The sequence below is a fragment of the Dermochelys coriacea genome, chromosome 5, assembly GCF_009764565.3.
Source record: "Dermochelys coriacea isolate rDerCor1 chromosome 5, rDerCor1.pri.v4, whole genome shotgun sequence".
Lineage (NCBI taxonomy): Eukaryota > Metazoa > Chordata > Testudines > Dermochelyidae > Dermochelys > Dermochelys coriacea.
In genome coordinates this window covers 93,056,396-93,079,713 of record NC_050072.1, presented here as the reverse complement: position 1 = coordinate 93,079,713, position 23,318 = coordinate 93,056,396, and the positions used below count along the sequence as shown (strand labels likewise).

General features: G+C 45.3%; 2 protein-coding genes across 15 annotated transcripts in view; both read right to left on the bottom strand.

Annotated features, from left to right (window-relative positions):
- The window catches only part of KIF27 (kinesin family member 27), a 39,316-nt gene extending 38,207 nt beyond the window's left edge, over window positions 1–1,109 (bottom strand). For 2 of the 12 annotated variants that reach the window (XR_006281627.1, XR_006281626.1), the window contains exon 1: window positions 986–1,104. The gene's annotated coding sequence lies outside the window, so the exon portion shown is untranslated. Of the gene's footprint in view, window positions 1–595 lie in introns of all 12 variants that reach the window. The other 10 variants (XM_043515119.1, XM_038403277.2, XM_043515118.1 and 7 more) reach the window with 10 other exon arrangements.
- Window positions 1,110–4,256: 3,147 nt separating this feature from the next.
- Window positions 4,257–22,270, bottom strand: C5H9orf64 (chromosome 5 C9orf64 homolog). Of its 3 annotated transcripts, none has more exons than XM_043515127.1 (5): window positions 22,247–22,270; window positions 21,735–22,081; window positions 15,972–16,153; window positions 6,398–6,593; window positions 4,257–4,729 (listed from the first exon to the last, which is right to left on the bottom strand). In XM_043515127.1, the coding sequence occupies exons 2-5, from the start codon at window positions 22,069–22,071 to the stop codon at window positions 4,497–4,499; spliced, it is 948 nt and encodes a 315-aa protein (XP_043371062.1). In that variant the 5' UTR covers window positions 22,072–22,081; window positions 22,247–22,270; the 3' UTR covers window positions 4,257–4,496. The 3 variants fall into 3 exon arrangements, with proteins under 3 accessions (XP_043371062.1, XP_038258451.1, XP_043371063.1); XM_038402523.2 differs by having other exon boundaries at window positions 15,972–16,231; window positions 22,247–22,267; XM_043515128.1 differs by lacking the exon at window positions 22,247–22,270 and adding an exon at window positions 16,722–16,841 and having other exon boundaries at window positions 15,972–16,231; window positions 21,735–21,874.
- Between the last annotated feature and the right edge of the window lie 1,048 nt (window positions 22,271–23,318).

Sequence of the window (23,318 nt, the reverse complement as noted above, 5' to 3'; positions counted from 1 at the left end):
TTATCACAAAGAATTTTGGAAAGTTGTGGAAAACACAATGAGTGCAGAGCCTTTCATTAATAGGGGATCAGATCTCTAAAATGAGAATCAGGAGATCCGACTTCTGGGTTCATAGAGCTTTCATGTTAATATCTAGCAACTGAAATATTTAATGCAAGAATATGGCTAAAAGCTCTTCCTTTGTTCACCTAGTGCCAATATTATGCTAATATATTTACTTATTATCTGAAATATTGTATTTCTCCATCCTCCGCCAGACACACACCACAATCCGAAAGACAGACTAGCACAGGGATGTAATATAAATACATAATTTTAAAGAAGTCTATTATGAATTACTCGTATAACCATAGTCATAATAGACATGCAGATGTCACAGTTTGTGTCTCTGCTCTATCATTTTAATTAATTATTATTATTAAAACCGGGTGCAGAAATCATCCCCAGACTAAGCCTGGGTTCAGCTACCAACAAAGCCGCTTTGCTGCACGGTGTTTGGAAAGGGGTCCCCAGCATAGCAGCCCCTACGTGGTGTGGTGCCAGCAACCCCTTGGGAATGCCATTGTAGCTCCCTAACCCGGTGCTCGAGGGCCACCTGCTAAAACAGGGCGCAGACCTGGGCGGACCCAGGAGACTTGGCTCCCAGACCTGGCTCTGCCACCGGCCTTGGGCACGTTGCTTAACTCCTCCATCCTTCTTCAGCGCCCGGCCTGCGACACGGGCATCAGGCCGCTCCTCCCGGGCGCGGCTCCTCGGCTGAGCAGCGTTACTGGCCGGTGCCCGGGGCCAAGCCCGAGCGGGACGGGCAGCGTGAGGCTCCTACCGGGCCGGGGGGGGGGGGGAGGTGTCCAGCTTTTCTCCCTTTTCCTCTCCCCTTGGGGAAGGCCCCCGCGCCGGCCCGGCCGCTGCCAGGCCCAGGAGAGGCTGCGGCATCTCGGAGGGCTGGGAAGGGAAGCACCGACCCGCGGGGCCGCGGCAAACCCACCTGCTGCTGGGCGCGGGCGGAGACGGAGGCGGAGGCGGGCCGCTCCCCGCCTCTCCCCTTCTGTTTACACGCGGTCGCCAGGCAACAGCGGAACCTTCCGGCCGGGCGGCGGCCAGCGAGTCCGAGGCCTCTGCCGCCCACGAGAGCGGCGCCTCCCGCCCGGCCCGCCGCAGTGCCCCCTACAGGACCCTGCGAGAGCCGCTGCCCGTGGGTGGGTGGCCCTGCAGGAGGTCGCCCTCGCCGGCGGCTTCAAGGCCCAGAGCCGAGCGACTGGCTGCGGGCCTTCGCCTTCCGTCCCACTTGGGCCCAGGCGAGGAAGCCGGGCCTCAGCCTGGCGCAGCTCAGGCCTCGGCACCTCCCGCCCCGGCCCCAGTCCAGTCGGGCACGGCTCAGTCAGGCCTCCTGCCCTACGCGGGCGCCGGGGTAGGCGGCCTATGGCTGGCGTCCCAAAGGCGGCACACGGGAGCTGATTTTCAGTGGCGCTCACGCTGCCCAGGTCCTGGCCACCAGTCCGGGGGGGCTCCGCATTTTAATTTAAATTTTAAATAAAGCTTCTTAAACATTTTAAAAACCTAATTTACTGGACATACTAGGGTGTAGTTGTACCCTTATAGACTTATAGAAAGAGACCTTCTAAAAACGTTAACATGTATTGACTGGCACGTGAAAACCTTACCTTCCCGGGACTCAATGAAGACTCGGCCCACCACTTCTGAAAGGTTGCCGACCCCTGAGCTAGAGCCTCTCACCCTAGGCTCAGTCTCCAATAGCCATGTCCGGGCCCCGTGTTCAAAAAATCAGGCCTCAAAATATCATGAGACAAGAGTGGTTGTTTTTTTCAGTCTTTAAATAAAAAAATTATGCCTGGGCATATCTGCTTTCTGAGCTGCTGGGGGGTGGGGGGGGGGGGGACTAGGGCCACCCTGATGGAGCTGCTCTCTGCAACCCCCGGGTTAGAATTGTACTTTAAGAACAAAAAAGAAAGTTGAGATTCTCAATCATTGCCTCCAGGAACTGTGGCTTTAAATAAAACACCAAATATTGCAAGACTTGTGATAAAATCATTAAGAGTTGGCACGATGGCATCTACCTCCCCTCGTCAGTTGTCACTTGCTACAGGTTATGCTACTGCCTATTGCCATTTCACCTAGCAGGTGTTACAGCGCCACCAGGCACAATGTCATACCTTACATATTACCCCACCCCATCACAGTCACCCATCATGTTACACAGACATGTCATGGGTTGCACAGCAACTCAGCGGGTATTTTGCTACCAGATCACATTACACTACCAGGTGTCTTACACTGTTGTGCTTATGTGCTCTTATATATATATATATATATATTACATAATTATAAATGTACCAGCCTGAGGTTTTTCTAATTAATTTCAAGCCCCAACCCCAGCAAAAAACCAAAGCTATCTCATTAATTAATTGAAGTGATGACAATGTTCTCAGTGCTGCAAAAGATACACAAATTACAAAACAGCCATCTTATGACCAAAAGAAAACAGATACAGAGTATCAGAGGTGTAGTCTGTATCCATAAAAACAACAAGGAGTCCCATGGCACTTTAAAGACTAATATTTATTTGGGCATAAGCTTTCAGGGGTAAAAAACCCAATTCTTCAGATGCATGGGGGAGTGGAGGTGTGGGAGAAGTAGACCTGATCTATCTTGATTTAAGTAAGACTATTGATGCAGTCAAACAACACTCTCATAAGCAAGTAAACTAGGAAAATGTCTTCTAGATTAAATTACTATAAAAAGTGAGTGCACCACTGGTCGAAAGACTGTACTCAAAGAATAATTATCAATGGTTCACTGTTGAGCTGGGAAGGCATACACAGTGGGATATTGCAGGGGTCCTGTACTATTCAGTATTTTAATAAGTAAACTTGGATAATGGGGTGGATAGTATGCTTACAAAATCTGCAGATAACAAGCTTGGAGGAGTTACAAGCACCTTGGAGGACAGGATTAGAATTCAAAATGACCTTGACAAATTAGAGAACTGGTTTGAAATCAATAAGATGTAATTCAATAAAGTGCAAAATACTACCCTTAAGAAGAAAAAAAAATCAAATGCACAACTACAAAATGGGAAATAACTGGCTAAGCAGTAGTACTGCTGAAAAGAATCCAGTGGTTATAGTGTATCACAACTGCATAAGCCAAGAAAGTTCGCCAACTTCTGTTTGGGCAGGGCTGTGGGGTTTGGGGCATGTGTTACCACCACCACCACCGGGGGGAATCTTATAACTTCAAATCAATACTGCCACACATTTTACCAGGCCAATACTAACCAGCAAATTATGAGTTTTCAAATGATACCTTACAAGGTATACTTTGTAGAAATATTACAATTGTGTACAGGGTGTATACAGGGGAATATGCCCTATGAGGAAAGGTTAAAAAAATTGGACATGTTTAGTCTTGAGAAAAGAAGCCTCAGGGAGAACCAGATAAAGTCTTCAAATATGTTAAGGGCTGTTATAAAGAGGATGCTGATCAATTGTTCTCCATGTGAGTTGAAGGTCGGATAAGAAGCAATGGTCAAAAACTGAAGCAAGGGAGATTTAGGAAAAGCTTTCTATGTATAAGGATAACTAAGTTCTGTAGCAGGCTTCCAAGGGAGGTTGCAGAATTTCCATCATTGGAGCTTTTTAAGAACAGGTTGGTCAAATTCCTGTCAGGACTGGTCTAGGTTTACCTAGTCCTGCCTGAGTGCAAGGGGCTGGACTTGATGACCTCTCAACATCTCTTCCAGCCCTGTGCGTCTATGAAAGTGCAGTGATATTTAAAATTTACAATACAAATTAGATAAATTAATTTAATATTTACTGAATCAAGTGATTCAACTCAATGGCGGATTAATGATTTTGCCACCCCTAAGCCCTGAAATAATTGTCGCCCTCCCACCGAAGGAGCTCCCACCCGCCCCACTGCAGCTCACCTCCGCCTCCTCCCGAGTGTGCTGCTGGGTCCTGTTTCTCCCTGCCAGTGCTTGCGCGCGAAACAGCTTCACGAAGGAGGCAGGAAAGAGGGGGGAATGCAACATGCTCAGGAGAGGGGCCGGGGTGGGGATTTAGGGAAGGGGACCAATAGGGGCAGGGAGCGGCCAGGCTAGAGGGCGCGAACCAGCACCGGGGGAAGCAGCATCTGGCTGCTATTATAAATTTGCCACCCCTGCAAATTTGCGGCCCTTAGGCCTAGGCGTTAATACACCACTGATTCAACTTTAATAAAGAGTTTGATTATATAAATCCAGATCTCTTAGTTTTATTTCAAGTACAATTATTTATTGAATACAAAAAATAGGCCTTCCCTGCATGTGAACTCTATGGAGTACTACTACACAACCGCAGTGATGGACAAAGTGTTAATATATCAGAGAACAGGTATTTAACTTTCTACTGAATGCTTCAAGTCAGTATATAAAAAGCTACAAATTAAGTAACAAAGCTGCATGATGCTTCAGTGACAGATCTATAAAATTGGTGTTGTTAGTAGTATATGCCACGTACACGATGAATTGGAATTTCTTTCATATCTTCTCTGTGATCCTGGGCATAGTCCCATAGATAATAATCAAGAAGAACTGCATTGATTCTTTCACTCATGTTTTGTCCCTTCTTCTTATAAAGTTCCAGCAGGTGATCACAAATCAATCCACAACACCAAATAGAACAACCTCGGATCTCCACTTCTTGTTGATCTCCTGACTGGAACATTACTCCTATAGAACAGAGTAGAGAGCACTTCAATTAATGTTCAGTGGAACAGAAGACAGGAGTCACAAAATGGTATACATTTTCTCTTTAAGCTACATATAGTTAAATATAAATCAGAGTTTCAGATTTAATATACTGCACTAAAAAAAAAAAAAAAAAATCAAGAAAGTTCAGCCTGTGCATTTTCTAGGGGTTTCATTTTGTTTTTCTGTGTATATTTATGAGTTTTTGCATTGTTAAACTCCCATCTACTGAGATGTCCTATATATTGTAGTTTTTTCTAAAATACAGCACTAGGTGGCCACGGATGAGGGAAGGGTTGATATACAAGCAAATCCAAATACTACAGAACTATTCAAAGTCAGAAGTGCTGCAGGCAGATGCTATTCAAGCTGCACACATTTATGAATACACTTTACTCCTGTTATTGCAATTCCAGTCTATCTTTTTCTGACAAGAGTCTGACAATTATGTATCCACCACTGTATGGCAACAGAATCTGAATATCACCCAGCACTAGAAGGCCACAGAGACTCAATAAATAAAATAAATAAAAACACAATAAGGAAGCTGTATTTGCTGGATATAAGTGTGCTATCATGTATTGACAAAACACATTACAGATTAGAATAGAGGCAGCTGTCAGTGGACATGACTAAAGGACTGCCAGATGTAAAGGGACCCATTTATTCTAATGACTACAATAGCTATGCCTTTACTATGACTCCAGAGAGAATTTGCTTATATGGTCTTCAGAATTTCACTTTACATGGATATATTTACAAAATAACTAACAAAATACCTTTATGTTTCTATATTACTGTTCTTTTCTCACACACACACACACACACACACACACACACACACACACACACACACACACACACACACGCTGTTAGCAGTTTGAGGTAAATGACTGTCCCCACCCTGTTTTTTCAAGTACAGGAAGGGACTCACTAAGTGTATATTTACACTTGAATTAAAAACCTGTGGCAGGCACATGCCAGCTGACTGACTCATGGAGCTCAGGCTAAGGGGCTGTTTAATTACAGTTAGACATTCAAGCTTAGGCTAGAGCTCCAACCTGAGCTTGAATGTCTACACCACAATTTAACAGCTTCTTAGCCCAAGCCATATGAGTCAGTCAGCTGGCATGGGCCAGTTGCAGGTGTCTAACTGCAGTGTAGACATACTCTAAAGCCAGTGCTAGTCAAAGTGGTGGTCTGTGGACCGGTGCCGGTCTGCACGCACACAGGAAAAAAAAAATTGCCGGTCCCCTACATCAGATAGAGCAGTGCTTCTCAAGCTAAGCCACAAACTGGAGTGGCAGCTATAACCTTGTTGAAAATGGCACCAGCCCTACAGCTGCTCAGTATTCAACTGGTATACCTCCTTTTAAATCCAGCCTTAGTAGTGTTTAATCCAAATAAATGTACAGTTTTATATTTATACAAGATGAGAAGAGCGCCTCCTGCCATCCTTTTCATCCCAGTTCTTTAGAGAATGTACTTTCCCACTCCCCCCCATCACTAGAGAATAACTCTGCATACCAAAAGGAAAAAACCTCATATAAACCTCTTTCATAGATGCTAATCATCTCTACACTACAAAATTAATATTCATAAACGCTGATGAACCACAAACACACTTGATGCAATAAAGGAGTTGCAAACCTTCACAGAGTTTCCTCATCAGTTCATCAGAATATCTCATTGCTCCCAGGTGAACAAGGACTTGAGGGATCCTATAGTCAGCAAATATAGTCAGACTAGAAATGTCACTGAAGCAGCCATCTCCTTTCCCTTCCAATGCGCTCCAGGTATCAGCCACTAGTATTTGTGCCCGTTTATAAAAAGACACCTTTTTACCCTGACAGAAAATAAGAATACAACTGTTTAGGCACCTGAGAGATGTAGGTATTCAGAGACTTAATTTCGTTAAAGGAAACAATTATTATGCTTATTCAACTAAGGATAGCTAGTTAAACAGAATACAGTATCCTCCTATACATTCCAGTAAAAACCATTGTAGAACCAAATGAAAATTTTATATGCAAAAACCCCTTAAACAAGAAATACACCTGAACTTACGGAAGTGGACAAGTGATATACTGTGATATCAGGTTATTGAATAATATTGCAAAAAGGAAAAGAGTACTTGTGGCACCTTAAGAGACTAACCAATTTATTTGAGCATAAGCTCTCGTGAGCTACAGCTCACTTCATCGGATGCCGTAGCTCACAAAAGCTTATGCTCAAATAAATTTGTTAGTCTCTAAGGTGCCACAAGTACTCCTTTCCTTTTTGTGGATACAGACTAACATGGCTGCTACTCTGAAACCTGAATAATATTGGTTTATTGTCCATGGGAATTACTGTGATTTCAGGTTATTAAGTAACAATGGTTTATTGTCCATAAGTTACACTACTTGGAGCCATTTGGTAATTGCTGGCTTCCAAAAGCAAATTCACACATGTATTGTCAGTTCTCATGAAATCCACTGTTTGTACATAATTAATAAGATCCTGTGGTTCATCAGTGGAAATCTGATGTTCTTCATTAGTTTTGCAGCATATTCCATTCGAGGCTCCTCATACCGTAGCCAGCGACAAGCAGCCTTGAAGAGTTCGAGCTCAGTGCAGTGCTTAAGGCTATTGCTTGAAGCACAAAGGCAAGACGTTCAAAGGGGAGTTTCACAAACTCACCAGTACTTAATAATGCGGGGAAGTTCTTCAGAATGAAATTAACGTATTTATCCACTTCTGTGAGATTGTACGTATTGGCAATCCGCCCAACCTCAACACAATTTTCCAAAGAAACCTAGTTCACCCGCTGCATTTCGACCACCAACTGCAAACAAATGTCCTTTGAGGGCACTTAGGTGGAAGAAGGTACGCTTTTCGTTTAAAGATGCAACTTGCATCCATTTATTATAATGAGGATCAAATCTGAAGACTGTGTCAACCGCTGTTTTTCCTTTATGTAGTTGGTGGACAGAGCAATTACGATACGAAAGGAAAAACAGCGGTTGACACAGTCTTCAGATTTGATCCTCGTTATAATAAATGGATGCAAGTTCATCTTTAAATGAAAAGCGTACCTTCTTCCACCTAAGTACCCTCAAAGGACATTCGTATTCGTATAAACAACAATTTCCAACACTTATCTTTTCAAAAGAAATTAAAGCACAGCTAGACTATGATAGTAGTTTTCAGGCCCTGGCATGCATGCACTTTTTATCCTTCCCAAAACTCTACCATAGTGACCCCATCTCCCTCTAAGCCTTCATAACTTGTCTGTTGGACAGAGCAAAATTAGCTAGGGTTGTTGTTGGCAGTTAGTCCAGGAAGAAGCATATATCTTTAGGGAAATAGTGTTACCATTTGAACTGCTTTCTCACATTGTTTCAGAGGGAAGTTGGGCCAACTATCAGTTTTGGCAGTGGAAGTCCATTGTGGGATTGGATGGTAATCCCTACTCCCCAATGAAAAGAGGAAAAACAGCTGGAACCATCAGAACCCTTACTAATTCTGACCTACCAATAAAACTCATCTTGAGAATCAGAGAGAGGCCTTAAGTACCATGTACCTCAAGTACCAATGCTAGTTGCTGCTAACTGAGTATTTAAGGTATGATAATGCTTATAGCACTAAATCAGAGAAAAGGTGGATTGCTAGGGAGTGAGGATTTTACAGTTCCAGAATGTTGGACGCGAGGGATATGTATATGCATCATTCATGGGTCACTGCTTTGAAAGGATTCCATGGTTTAACTGGCAGGCATGAGACTCCTCCAGTGTGAATCTCAAAAATCTGGGACACATTTCAAATACAGCAATGATTTTGAGTACAACAGTGATTCACAAGTAATATGGCTCTGGTTTCCAGTTTAGCAAAGCACTTAAGTTCTTGCTTAATTGTGGTCTATAACAGCAACTGTTTTTTTGTTTGTTTTTTTGGGGCCGGGGTGAAAGAGAGGGAGGGCAGTCTATTAATATTAAGGGCACAAACAAAACAGAAAAAGAAAAGGAGTACTTGTGGCACCTTAGAGACTAAAATTTATTAGAGCATAAGCTTTCGTGAGCTACAGCTCACTTCATCGGATGCATTTGGTGGAAAAATCAGAGGGGAGATTTATATACACACACAGAGAACATGGAACAATGGGTTTATCATACACACTGTAAGGAGAGTGATCACTTAAGATAAGCCATCACCAGCAGCAGGGGGGGAAAGGAGGAAAACCTTTCTCACGAAAGCTTATGCTCTAATAAATTTGTTAGTCTCTAAGGTGCCACAAGTACTCCTTTTCTTTTTGCGAATACGGACTAACACAGCTGCTACTCTGAAACCTGTCATTATGCAAAACAGAAAAGACACCTTATTTGGTTTGTAATTTGTCTTTAAGAACATAAGGACAATAAGGAACTCTGATGTCTGTAATTTTAGCAACAAAGTGTCTTGTATGTAGTACATTTTGTGAAACTTGTGCCTATAGAATTGGGGACATATTGTCTTAGTTTTAAAAATTCCCCTAGAAAATCAGAGCATGACTGAGAAAAGCTGAAATCTATTTTAGTTATACTTTTTAATATGAACGTGAGACACTAATGCACATTACATTTTTGTTCTTAAGTGTTATTAGGGAAATTTGATTTGCTTTCAGGATTCCTCCCCCATCCAACTTCATTCTCTGCTACTTCCTGATCCTGTATCAGTGTCATGGTCCTACCTTGTGACACCTCAGTCTTCTGCCACAAAAACAACCTTGATAATGTGAAAACTGGGACCGTCTCTCAACTTGTAGCACTGGTTTTGTTACAACCAGAGTACAAATTTTGGCAGCAGTGTTTCATCCACCTTCAGAGCTGCCTGGCAAAAAGCCAGAGAGAGTTTATTGCACTAATGCAAAGCCTTTGATCGTGTAAATGTTTATGGTGCAATGTCAGTGTTTGTGACTGATTTTCATTCTGCAGTTTGTTTGCAGCTGCTATTTATAATGCAAGACTCATTAAGCATTCAGACTCTTGTGAAGGTTACATAAACATATTTTGTCATTATACAGATAAGCAGCTTATTCTGCTTATCACTTTCCAGTAAAGTGTTTATCCTTTAATCAGAAATATATCTGCTGAAAGGAGAAAGAATATGCTTTGAACTGTTTAAAAGTGAACAGCATAGTAAGTTCAGAAACTAGTTAGGGTGGACCTCTTGTAGAATATAGGCCCACATTAGATTTGGATGAACTATGATTTTAAATTGAGTTGGGATATTAGCAACAGATCCAACACAAATGACCAAAAGAATAAGACTGCGAGAAAGAAGAGTTGTTGTAAAACGTGTAGTAACTTGTGCGGCAACACTGTGTCATGATCCCATTCTGGCTATCTCGGAGTGAAGCTGGATATCACACTAACCTTCCATAACCATCTGAAGAAGATAATTGCCAAGACAAAGACAAGGGTCAACCTGGTCCAGAAACTGGCAAGTACAAGCAGGCGAGCATCAGTGCTAGGCAGTGATGAGCTGCCAAAATCTTAACAACCAGTTCCCTATAAAAAGTTCCGATTTAAGGGATGTGTCCCAGTATGTATTTTTTGTACCAACAGGATTACCATATGTCCATATTTTCCCGGGAGGAATTCCTCCCAGACGGCAATTTAAGAACCAAAAAGCCTGACCTGTCCGGGAAAATACGGACGTATGTTAACCCTGCCTAAAGTTTTTTTTTTTTTTTTTAAAGATGGGCCTGAACTAGAGATGAACTCCGTTTCACATGTGTGGGTCCCTGCCAGTCTCTGGGGTGTGCTAGGGTGACCAGATGTCCCAATTTTATAGGGACAGTCCTGATTTTGGGGTCTTTCTTATATAAACTCCTACTACCCCCCCCCCAGCCCCTGTCCTGATTTTTCACACTTGCTGTCTGGTCACACTAGAGTTGCACATGTGTGGGTCCCAGCTGCTCCCTGCCCCCCTCATTGAAGCAGGTGTGCAGGGTTACTGCCCTGGGAACTGCAGGGCACCAGTGGACGTGGGGCCAGCTGCAGACAGAGGCGTGGGGCAGGGCTGGCTGGAGGCAGGGCAGGGGGGTTCGGAGCTGGCTGGAGGCAGGGCAGGGGGTGCGTGCGGCAGGGGTTGGCTGGAGACAAGGCAGGGGGTGAGGCAGGGGCTGGCTGCAGGCAGGGGGGTTCGGACCTGGCTAGAGGCAGGGCAGCGGGTGCAGAGCTGGCTGGAGGCAGGAAGGTGCGGGGTTGGCTAGAGACAAGGGGGTGTGGGGCTGGCTGAGACAGGGTTGGCTGAGACGGGGCAGGCTGTGGGCAGAGCAGGGGGTGCGTGCGGCAGGGGTTGGCTGGAGACAAGGCAGGGGGTGCGGCAGGGGCTGGCTGGAGGCAGGGCAGGGGGTGCGGGGTTGGCTGAAGGCAAGGGGGTGCGGCAGGGCCTGGCTGCAGGCAGGGCAGGGGTGCGAGAGTGGCTGAAGAGGGACTGGCTGCAGGCAGGGCAGGGGTGCGAGAGTGGCTGAAGAGGGACTGGCTGCAGGCAGGGGGTACAGCAGAGGCTGACTGGAGACAGAAGCTGGCTGCAGGCAGGGTGGGGGGGTACAGGGTTGGCTGGAGACAGGAGCTGACTGCGGGCAGGGCAGAGGGTGCGGCAGGGGCTGGCTGCAGGCAGAGGATGCAGGGCTGGCTGGAGACAGGGCAGGGGTTGCAGGGCTGGCTGTAGGCAGAGAGTGCAGGGGTGGCTGGAGACAGGCTGGCTGCGGGTGGGGCAGGGGGTGCAAGGGTGACTGGAGATGGGCTGGCTGAGGGCAGGGGTGGCTGGAGGCAGGGCAGGGGGTGTTTGGGGACAAGGTTGGCTGCAGGCAGGGCAAGGGGTGCAGCAGGGGCTGGCTGCGGGGGGTGGCTGGAGGCAGGGCTGGCTGCGGGTAGGGCAGGGGGTGGCTGGGGATACTCCTGGGGAGAGCAGCAGGACACAGCCCAGGCCCAGCAGAGCAGCCAGGGACCCACCAGGCAGCATCGGGAGGAGGAATCACATCACTTCCCAGCCAGAGCCCATCAAAGCCTCAGCGCCCCCTGCAGGGAATCAGGTTAACAACCGGTTCTAAAACTGGTTCAAAATTTAACCACCAGTTCGCACGAACTAATGAGAACTGGCTCCAGCTCACCACTGGTGCTGGGGACAACAGTCCTTGTGTACTCCGTAGCGGAGTACTGTGTGCTGGTATGGACCAGAAGTAGCGATATTCAACTTGTTGCTGTCCAACTGAACACTGCTATGCAGTGCATCACTGCAACCCTCAAGTGAACCCCAAAACCTTGGCTGCCAGTACGGTTGCATGTTGCAGCGAATGGATGGAGGAGCAATGCCACAACAACACTTTGGGAATTCCAGAGGACCATGGAAAATGAAGTCTTTCCATCCACCAGGACCTTAACACCATCCCTCACCACCACTTGGTCACATAAGCACTTTTGGACCCCACGCATTTAAGCTTCAACAAATGTTACTTCAACACTGATGAAGCTTGGAAAGCAGAAAGGAATTCAAAAAAAGTCACAAATAAATGCCCTGTGAAAGACCCAATGCAGAAGATCCCTGGTTTTGATCTTCCACGAAGCTCATGAGAAACCCAAACCACATCCACACAAATCATGATGCAGATATTTGCTGTACAAATGGAAAATTAAAGACTCTCCAGCGTGCGACTGGGGTCACGCAGAACAGACCATGGAACATATAACAACTCAATGCCCGATTCTCAAATACAAAAGGAGGCATCAGAGCAATACACTCTGCTAGTCCAGATGCAATTATCTGGCTTAACCATCTAAATGTAGAAAGATATAGTTGTTGCTCTTCTTTGTATGGCTGATGTGAATGTAGAAGAAATAGTGACCCTTCAAATACCAGTGTTATCTTATTTAAGATTCAGGCTAAACAACAGAAATAAAACATGGTTAATTGGGTACCAGGTGCAGTAAATAATTGGCTATAAAAGAAACTCCATCTGGCCTTAGCTAAGGTCCAATAATAGGCAATGACATCCCTTATTTGTTAAAAAGGTATAAAGAAGGGAAACTCTTAAAGCATTCGTTGCTAATACCAGTCTGACCATGCTAGAGCTAACCAATAACCTGTTTGTAAGTATCCTGATCAAATGCTTATAAAATGTTTTGTTACTGTTTGGATGTAGTAAATTGCTTATTATTTAGTTTTTAGACATGTTTAGAGCATCTGTATAAATACTACCTGGTTTTAGATTTAATACAGAAATCTATGATTAAATTAATATAGTAATATCCTGCATAAATAATAATTCAAACTCATCTCAACCGTTTCCCATACAGAAGACATCTCCTTTCTCAGTAGGAAGCCACAGAAAGAAATAAAACATCACCTACTGAAGGCCAGAACACACACTGAAATCAACAGGAGTCAAGGGGCAGATCCCCAGCTGGGGTCAATTGTTATACTCCATTAAAATAAAAATGTCTTCAGTGGCTGTTGAAATCCTTAAAAAATGGGGAGAAGGGAAAGAAAAAAAAAAAAGCTGGAGCCTCAGCCCTGGTCTACATATGGGGTTAGGTCGAATTTAGCTGTGTTAGGTCGATTTTAAAATGAATGCGTCTACACAACCAACCCCGTTCTGTCGGCCCAAAGGGCTCTTAAAATCGACTTCTGTACTCTTCCCCAACAAAGGGGAGTAGCGCTAAAATCGATCTTGCTGGGTCGAAGTGCAGATGCAATTCAATGGTATTGGCCTCCGAGAGCTATCCCAAAGCGCTCAAATGTGACCGCTCTGGACAGCGCTTTGAACTCAAATGCACTAGCCAGGTACACAGGAAAAGCCCTGGGAAATTTTGAATTTCATTTCCTGTTTGGTCAGTGTGGCGAGCTTAGCAGCATGTGACCATGCAGTCTCCCCCAGAATCGCAAACAAGCTCCAGCATGGACCAAAAGGGAGACACTGGATCCTATTGCTGTATGGGGAGAAGAATCTGTGCAGGCCGAATTCCGATCAAAAAGAAGAAATATATATACCAAAATCGCACAGGGACACAGCAGTGCCACATGAAAGTCAAGGAGCTCAGGCAAGCCTATCAACATTCAGTAGGACCTGCACATTTCCCAGAGTCACTACCCTTGATAGCAGAACGTCAGTGATTGCACTGGCTACTTGGATCACAGCAGTCCCCACAGTAGACTTGCCACTCCAAATTGATTCCCGACTGACCGGTAGCAGTCCGGCGTTGCAAGCTTCCACAGGGCTATCGCCACTCGGTTCTCAACTGTCAGGGCAGCTGTCATCTTGGTATTTCTGCACTTCAGGGTGTGGGAAAGCAACTCACAAAGTTCAAGGAAAGTGGCCTTATGCATGCAGAAGTTTTGCAGTCACTGTGAATCATCCCATACCTGCAACACTATGTGGTCCCACCAATCTGTTTGCTGGGCCCAGAATCGGCGTTCCACTGCATCAACCAGCCCCACTGCCACCATGATGTCCCAATTGCCACAGCCCATGGTATCACAATCGTCCTTGTGCTGGCGTCTCTTAGCCCAGTTCTGCACATACTCCAGGATAATGCGCAAGGTGTTTACAATGCTCACATCAGCAACGGTGAGCTGAGCAGGCTGCATGCTTGCTGTGGTATGGGGTCTGCATGGGTAACCCAGGAAAAACGGCGCAAAACAATAGTCTGTCATTGCTTTCATGGAGGGAAGGGTGACTGATTACATGAACCCAAAACCACCCTCGACAATGTTTTTGCCCCAACAGGCATTGGGAGCTTAACCCAGAATTCCAATGGGCAGCGGAGACTGCTCTGTAAGTCGATGCTAGCCACGGTATTGAGGACACACTCCGTTGACTTAATGCACTTAGTGGGCACATACACAATCAACTGTATAAAATCGATTTCTAAAAATCGCCTTTTATAAAATCGATCTAATTTGGTAGTGTAGACATACCCTCAGATAAAAGGAAAAATAGAGTTAGTAGGAGCAGAATATGCACTTTCAGGGGCTGGAATCATCTCTTCCTGTGTGTTTATATAGACCCTGGTACAATGGGACCCTGATTTGATTGGGAACTGTCACTCCTACAATACATACATACAAACAAGAGTGGTGAAGAGCAAACAAACAGAAGAAGGAAAATAAACTCTGTGCTTTTACTCAAAAAAGTGTGCATCATCCATAAGGAATGCATCACTGACTAGTACAGGAATTATTTATCAGTGCAAGTAATTAAGGCAGTCCCTATTGCAGGGGTAGCCAACCTGAGCCTGAGAAGGAGCCAGAAGTTACCAATTACATTGCCAAAGAGCCATAGTAATACATCAGCAGCTCACCCCCCCCCCCCCGCATCAGTTCCCCCTTCCCGCTCCCAACGCCTCCCACCCACTGACAGCCCCGCCAACCACCGCCTCTCCCTCCCTCCTGATCAGCTGTTTTGTGGCATGCAGGAGGCTGGGGGGGGGGCGGGAAGAGGAGTGAAAGCACGGCAGGCTCAGGGAGGGGGTGGGAAGGGGTGAGTGGGGACAGGGCCTGTGGCAGAGCCAGGGGTTGAGCAATGAGCTCCCCTGGCACATTGGAAAGTTGGCGACTGTAGCTCCAGCCCCGGAGTTGGTGCCTATACAAGGAGCCACATATAAAAACTTCTGAAGAGCTGCATGTGGTTCCAGAGCCACAGGTTGGCCATCCCTGGAGCACAAAGGCTTTACTTAAGCAAGTGAGTTTTAAAGTAATTCTTGTAATTTTGTTATCTATTGTTAGCTTTATAGATAAAACACAATTTTACCACATCTTAAAATTATTAATTTCTTTACAAAAAAAAGTTCCCTATATTACTAATGATTAAATATTATTAAAAACCCATTAAAATATCAGATTTGCTTTTCACTACATGCTGTTTGCTTTTTACAGGAGAGAAAAATCAGCAAAAATTGATTAGTCAATTTCACTTTCAGGTTCTCAAGCACTAACACCATGCTATAATGTTTGGATTGCAAACACAGCAGAAGAATTGTTAACATTGAAATTCAAATATAAAAAGATTTCACAGCAGCGTTTCTATTAGTCTTTGATTTTATGAAAGCTTGTTTTCACAAGACCTCAATTCTGACAAAATTTGACCTGTTGGCATTTAAAAAAAAAAAGTTTTCATGGACAGCCTAACAATAGGTTTGGGGTACATTCATAATAAGTGTGCTCTTTTGAAGTTCAAAATTCTCCAGCAGAACTAACTTACCTTAAATGTAGCCTCATCTCTGTAAGAAGGAAAATTCTCTACTACAATACGCAGTAGTTTCTGAGCACTTTTCTCACTCATTTTAACACAGGTGACGAAAGAGCCTCCAAACTTCTCAAGCAGAATTGTCCCAGTTTCTTTCAGAATACGATGTCTCTCTTCAATCAAAGGCATGGGGACATCTGTGTCAGAGCGAAATACATGTCTAACCTGCTCAAGTGTCACAGTGGCGTAATATGCTGCACTGGTAATAGGTATTCCTTCAGAAAAATAAAAACAAAACCTTTTAGAACATCATGTTACACAGGCATTTGCGAAATAATAATACACTGAGAACTGGAGTGGTTATATTATACCTGTACACTAGAAAGTAATGTTTACAAATTAAGATGAATCAAGTATTCAAACAACTGTTAAGTTTGGTTTTACATGGAGACAGTGCTTTATTAGGTCTGTAGACTCCTATACATAACAGCTCCCAATAGCAGGTCATCATAGTACATTTCTTCTCTTTCTTCTGTGTCTTTCCTCACTTCTACTAGTCTTCAACACTTGATTTGAGGTTTAAATAAATATTCCCATGCAAATATCAGCACCTGATTCTTACTCCTATTTTTACTTTATTTTAATGCCAGTCATTCTGAATCCACATAAAATATCCTTATAGCTTTCCCCTTATTTGTATGCACTCATTGTGGTTTCTTCATTATGACATTTTACTAGACCCACACAGAGAATTTTTGGCCATACCTTCACCATTGGGCTAGCACTCCTTCAGTGATAGCAACTGTGGAACCACCAGCCTACACCAGGTACAGGTGTTTCTTTTACTGTGTCAAGTATCAGAGGAGTAGCCGTGTTAGTCTGGATCTGTAAAAAGCAGCAAAGAGTCCTGTGGCACCTTATAGACTAACAGACATATTGGAGCATAAGCTTTCGTGGGTGAATACCCACTTCGTCAGATGCATGTAGTGGAAATTCCCAGAGGCAGGTATAAATATGCTAGCAAGAACCAGGCTAGGGATAACGAGGTTAGTTCAATCAGGGAGGATGAGGCCCTCTTCTAGCAGTTGAAGTATGAACACTAAGGAAGGAGAAACTGCTTTTGTAGTTGGCTAGCCATTCACACTTCGTTTAATCCTGAGCTGATGGTGTCAAATTTGCAAATGAACTGAAGCTCAGCAGTCTCTCTGAAGTCTGATCCTGAAGTTTGTTTGCTGCAGGATGGCTACCTTTAAATCTGCTAGTGTGTGTTCAGGGAGACTGAAGTGTTCTACAGGTTTTTGTATATTGCCATTCCTAATATCTGATTTGTGTCCATTTATCCTTTTACGTAGGGACTGTCCAGTTTGGCCGATGTACATAGCAGAGGAGCATTGTTGGCACATCATGGCGTATATTACATTGGTGGACGTGCAGGTGAATGAACTGGTGATGGTGTGGCTGATCTGGTTAGGTCCTTCGATGGTGTCGCCAGCGTAGATATGTGGGCAGAGTTGGCATCGAGGTTTGTTGCATGGATTGGTTCCTGAGTTAGAGTTACTATGGTCCATTGTGTCGCTGACGGTGAGAATATGCTTCGGGTTGGCGGGTTTTCTCTTGGCGAGGACTGGCGTGCCTCCCAGGGCCTGTGAAAGTGAGGGATTGTTGTCCAGGATGGGATGTAGATCACTGATGATGCGTTGGAGAGCTTTTAGCTGAGGACTGTATGTGATGGCCAGTGGAGTTCCTGGACTCCAAACCAAACAAACCTCAATGCCAACTCTGCCCACTTGTCTACACCAGCGACACCACCACAGGACCTAACCAGATCAGCCACATCATCACCAGTTCATTCACCTGCAAGTCCACCAATATAATATACGCCATCATGTGGCAGCAATGCCCCCACTGCTATGTACATTGGCCAAACTGGACAGTTCCTACGTAAAAGGATAAGTGGACATAAATCAGATATTAGGAATGGCAATATACAAAAACCTGCAAAACACTTCAGTCTCCCGGAACACACGCTAGCAGATTTAAAGGTAGCCATCCTGCAGCAAAAACGCTTCAGGACCAGACTTCAAAGAAACTGCCAAGCTTCAGTTCATTTGCAAATTTGACACCATCAGCTCAGGATTAAACAAAGAGTGTGAATGGCTAGCCAACTACAAAAGCAGTTTCTCCTCCCTTAGCGTTCACACCTGCTAGAAGAGGGCCTCATCCTCCCTGACTGAGCTAACCTACATACCACACAGACTATACTGACAGCTTGTGCCACACACTCTCAAAGAAACTGCGGAACCACCTGATCAACATCCTCTACAGCAAACAGGGAAAGATTACGAAAGAGCTCTCAAAACTGGATACTCTCATAAAGAACCAACCTTCCACACAAACTGCCTTGTGGCTGGACTTTACAAAAACTAGACAAGCCATTTACAACACACACTTTGCTTCTCTACAAAAGAAAAAGGACACTAAGCTATCTAAATTACTACATGCCACAAGGGGCCACAACAGTGGTTCCCGTAACCCACCCAGCAATATTGTTAATCTATCCAACTATACTCTTAGCCCAGCAGAAGAATCTGTCCTATCTTGGGGCCTCTCCTTCTGCCCCTCCACCCCCACGAACATGATACAGTTCTGTGGTGACCTAGAATCCTATTTTCGACGTCTCCGACTCAAGGAATATTTCCAACACACCTCTGAACAACATATTAACCCACAGAGACCTTCCTACCAACACTACAAAAAGAAGGATTCTGGGTGGACTCCTCCTGAAGGTCGAAACAGCAGCCTGGACTTCTACATAGAGTGCTTCCGCAGACGTGCATGAGCTGAAATTGTGGAAAAGCAGCATCGCTAGCCCCATAACCTCAGCCATGCAGAACACAGTGCCATCCACAGCCTCAGAAACAACTCTGACATCATAATCAAAAAGGCTGACAAAGGAGGTGCTGTCGTCATCATGAATAGGTTGGAGTATGAACAAGAGGCTACTAGGCAGCTCTCCAATACCACTTTCTACAAGCCATTACCCTCTGATCCCACTGAGAATTACCAAAAGAAATTACAGCATTTGCTCAAGAAACTCCCTGAAAAAGCACAAGAACAAATCCACACAGACTCACCCCTAGAACCCCGACCTGGGGTATTCTATCTGCTACCCAAGATCCATAAACCTGGAAATCCTGGACGCCCAGTCATCTCAGGCATTGGCACCCTGACAGCAGGATTGTCTGGCTATGTAGACTCCCTCCTCAGGTCCTATGTTACCAGCACTCCCAGCTATCTTCGAGACACCACTGACTTCCTGAGGAAACTACAGTCCATTGATGATCTTCCTAAAAACACCATCCTAGCCACTATGGATGTAGAAGCCCTCTACACCAACATTCCACACAAAGATGGACTACAAGCCGTCAGGAACAGTATCCCCGATAATGTCACGGCTAACCTGGTGGCTGAACTTTGTGACTTTGTCCTCACCCATAACTATTTCACATTTGGGGACAATGTATACCTTCAAATCAGCGGCACCGCGATGGGTACCCGCATGGCCCCACAGTATGCCAACATTTTTATGGCTGACTTAGAACAACGCTTCCTCAGCTCTCGTCCCCTAATGCCCCTACTCTACTTGCGCTACATTGATGACATCTTCATCATCTGGACCCATGGAAAAGAAGCCCTTGAGGAATTCCACCATGATTTCAACAATTTCCATCCCACCATCAACCTCAGCCTGGACAGGTCCACACAAGAGATACACTTCCTGGACACTACAGTGCTAATAAGCGATCGTCACATAAACACCACCCTATATCGGAAACTTACTGACCGCTTTTCCTACCTACATGCCTCTAGCTTTCATCCAGATCATACCACACGATCCATTGTCTACAGCCAAGCTCTACGATATAACCGCATTTGCTCCAACCCCTCAGACAGAGACAAACACCTACAAGATCTCTATCATGCATTCCTACAACTACAATACCCACCTGCTGAAGTGAAGAAACAGACTGACAGAGCCAGAAGAGTACCCAGAAGTCACCTACTACAGGACAGGCCCAACAAAGAAAATAACAGAACGCCACTAGCCATCACCTTCAGCCCCCAACTAAAACCTCTCCAACGCATCATCAAGGATCTACAACCTATCCTGAAGGACGACCCATCACTCTCACAGATCTTGGGAGACAGGCCAGTCCTTGCTTACAGACAGCCCCCCAATCTGAAGCAAATACTCACCAGCAACCACACACCACACAACAGAACCACTAACCCAGGAACCTATCCTTGCAACAAAGCCCGTTGCCAACTCTGTCCATAATCTATTCAGGGGATGCCATCATAGGGCCTAATCACATCAGCCACACTATCAGAGGCTCGTTCACCTGCGCATCTACCAATGTGATATATGCCATCATGTGCCAGCAATGCCCCTCTGCCATGTACATTGGCCAAACTGGACAGTCTCTACGTAAAAGATGAATGGACACAAATCAGACGTCAAGAATTACAACATTCAAAAACCAGTTGGAGAACACTTCAATCTCTCTGGTCACTCGATTACAGACCTGAGGGTGGCTATCCTTCAACAAAAAAGCTTCAAAAACAGACTCCAACGAGAGACTGCTGAATTGGAATTAATTTGCAAACTGGATACAATTAATTTAGGCTTGAATAGAGACTGGGAATGGATGAGTCATTACACAAAGTAAAACTATTTCCCCGTGTTATTTCTCCCCCCCACCCCACTGTCCCTCAGATATTCTTGTTAACTGCTGGAAATAGCCTACCTTGCTTGTCACCATGAAAGGTTTTCCTACTTTCCCCCCCCTGCTGCTGGTGATGGCTTATCTTAAGTGATCACTCTCCTTACAGTGTGTATGATAAACCCATTGTTTCATGTTCTCTGTGTGTGTATATATCAATCTCCGCTCTGTTTTTTCCACCAAATGCATCCGATGAAGTGAGCTGTAGTTCACGAAAGCTTATGCTCTAATAAATTTGTTAGTCTCTAAGGTACCACAAGTACTCCTTTTCTTTTTGCGAATACAGACTAACACGGCTGCTACTCTGAAACCTGAGCTAACCTTGTTATCCCTAGCCTAGTTCTTGCTGGCATATTTATAGCTGCCTCCGGGAACTTCCACTACATGCATCTGACGAAGTGGGTATTCACCCAGGAAAGCTTATGCTCCAATATGTCTGTTAGTCTATAAGGTGCCACAGGATTCTCTGCCTCTATTACTGTGGTTTCTAGACTTGCTAGAGCTGCATTGGTGTTACATTAACAGGAGAGAATTCCCGAGAAGCCTCAGTGTAGACAAGGTTTACTTGGTAATCACAAAAATACAAAATTAATTTTACAAAGTATGTATCTGAAATAACAGGAGTCACGTATGCATATAACTACGTAATTGTCAAAAGTATAATTAATAGGAAAAAATATAACCCAAGATAGAAATTATTTTGCAGATACACGATTGAACAGTTTACTTTAATTTCTGTAAGAATGGGTATTATTTGAGCCCTTCTATTTCAGCTCATGTGAACTTAATGGGACTACACATGTATACCAAGCTGCTCACCCCCATGTATCTGCAGGATAAAGGAGTAACTTTGAACCCGACTCTGAGACAGTCTTGAATTTCCTCCTTCCCCCATCATAATGATACCTGGTATGCAGATTTTTAGTGAAATAAGCAACTCAACCATATAGCAGCCATGCTGCTCCACCACAGTTCAGAGTAATTATGCACTAACCAGCATCAAGTGCTCTGTTGATTGCAGCACAAAGAGACCAGTAACCACTGTACATCTTGCCTCTGTACTTCACCAGACACTTAGTGTCTTCGCGCTCGGACCAAAAGGAAAAGTTAAGGGTATCAGCAAGAAACACCCAGTTCACGGCATCATCACTCACTGCTTGAGGGTTCAGTTCGTGACGAGATTTCCAGGCAGCCAAACTGAACTCTTTTGCCGAGACTTTGTCAAACAGAGCCTCTGCAACTTTCCTCACTCCCTCTTCTTCGACGCGCACGTCTTGGCTGCTCTCGGCTATGAACTTGGCAGAGTCTTTAGGGGACGGGAAGGCTTCCATGGCTCTCCTTCTAGCGACAGGGAAAGAGAAACATCCCGAGTCACCCAGGGGCCTCTGAGGGCCCACCAGGCACAGGGCCCTCAGCAGCATCACCCAAGTCTCGCGGTAGGTTGGCCCCACCCCTTGCACGTGGTTAGCTACAGGCCGCCAGGGCACTTCTCCCCGCAGAACGTACCAGAAAGGCAGGAGCACGAACGGCCGCGGCCGGGCGCTGCTGCAGCGGGGACGAGCGGCCCCGGCTTAGCTCGGCAGATGCGCGGGCGCCCGGCGAGGAGCGCTCCGCCCAGCGAGCGTCAGAACAATGACACTAGCCAACAGAACGAGAAACAGCGGCGCATAGCCCGCCCCTTCCTGCCAGCCGCCAATGAGAACGTGCCTGCTTTGCAGAACAGCGGCGCTACGACGGGCGCCAGCTTCGGAGCTCAGCCGCAGGCTGCGGGAGCGAGTCGATTAACGGAGTGGGGGCGCGGCCTGGCCTTTCCCGCAGTTTGTAGCAGAGGGTGGTGAGACTAACGCCGCCTTACGGACTCTTTATGGAGCTTCTGCCAAACTCTGATGAAGTGAGCCGTAGCTCACGAAAGCTTATGCTCTAATAAAGTTGTTAGTCTCTCAGGTGCCACGGGTACTCCTTTTCTTTTTGCGAATACAGACTAACACGGCTGCTACTCTGAAACCTTTCCCTCTCTGTAACTCCTGGTGCAATGAGAAGGGCCAGCTGCTGATTTGGGGGTAAAGGAGAATGCAGGGAAGGCAGAAAAAGGCAGTTCTGATGGAATTATATTGCAGCGCGGAGAATCAGTTGCTTGCAGAGCGATTTGAACACAGAAAGCACCATGTTTTATTTTAAAGCGTTATATGCCTACAACAGGCTTAAGTGAACAAAATACCGCGTCACGTTCCCCCATACAAGCCGTTTGTTAGCCTCTGGTAGTCAGAAGGACACAAGACACTATGCTCTGTAACTCAAAGCCTTTAGATCATGATTTGAGCCAGAAGTTATGGGTCTATTTCAGGAAAAGACAGATGAGGTTCTGTAGCCTGCAATGTGCAAGTCACTCCAACCTAGGAGTTCTCAGAGCTCATTGCAGTGTGACCCCTTTCAGACAATAAAAGTTACGACATGGGGCAAGAGGAAGGGAGGGTAGAGCTCAAGCTTTAGCTTTGGGTTCCAGCAAGTCTAATGCTGGCCCTGACAACCCCATTAAAATGGAGTCACAACCCACTTTGACAGGTTTCAGAGTAGCAGC

Bases quoted from the DNA above. Each gene is read 5' to 3' on its own strand.
- C5H9orf64 (XM_038402523.2), bottom strand. From the start codon at position 22,071: ATGGAAGCCTTCCCGTCCCCTAAAGACTCTGCCAAGTTCATAGCCGAG. The intron at 16,232-21,734 runs GTTAGTGCATAA...ATTTTTCTGAAG, and splicing joins CAACAGAGCACTTGATGCTG to GAATACCTATTACCAGTGCA. The intron at 6,594-15,971 runs GTAAGTTAGTTC...ATTTTCTGTCAG, and splicing joins GAGATGAGGCTACATTTAAG to GGTAAAAAGGTGTCTTTTTA.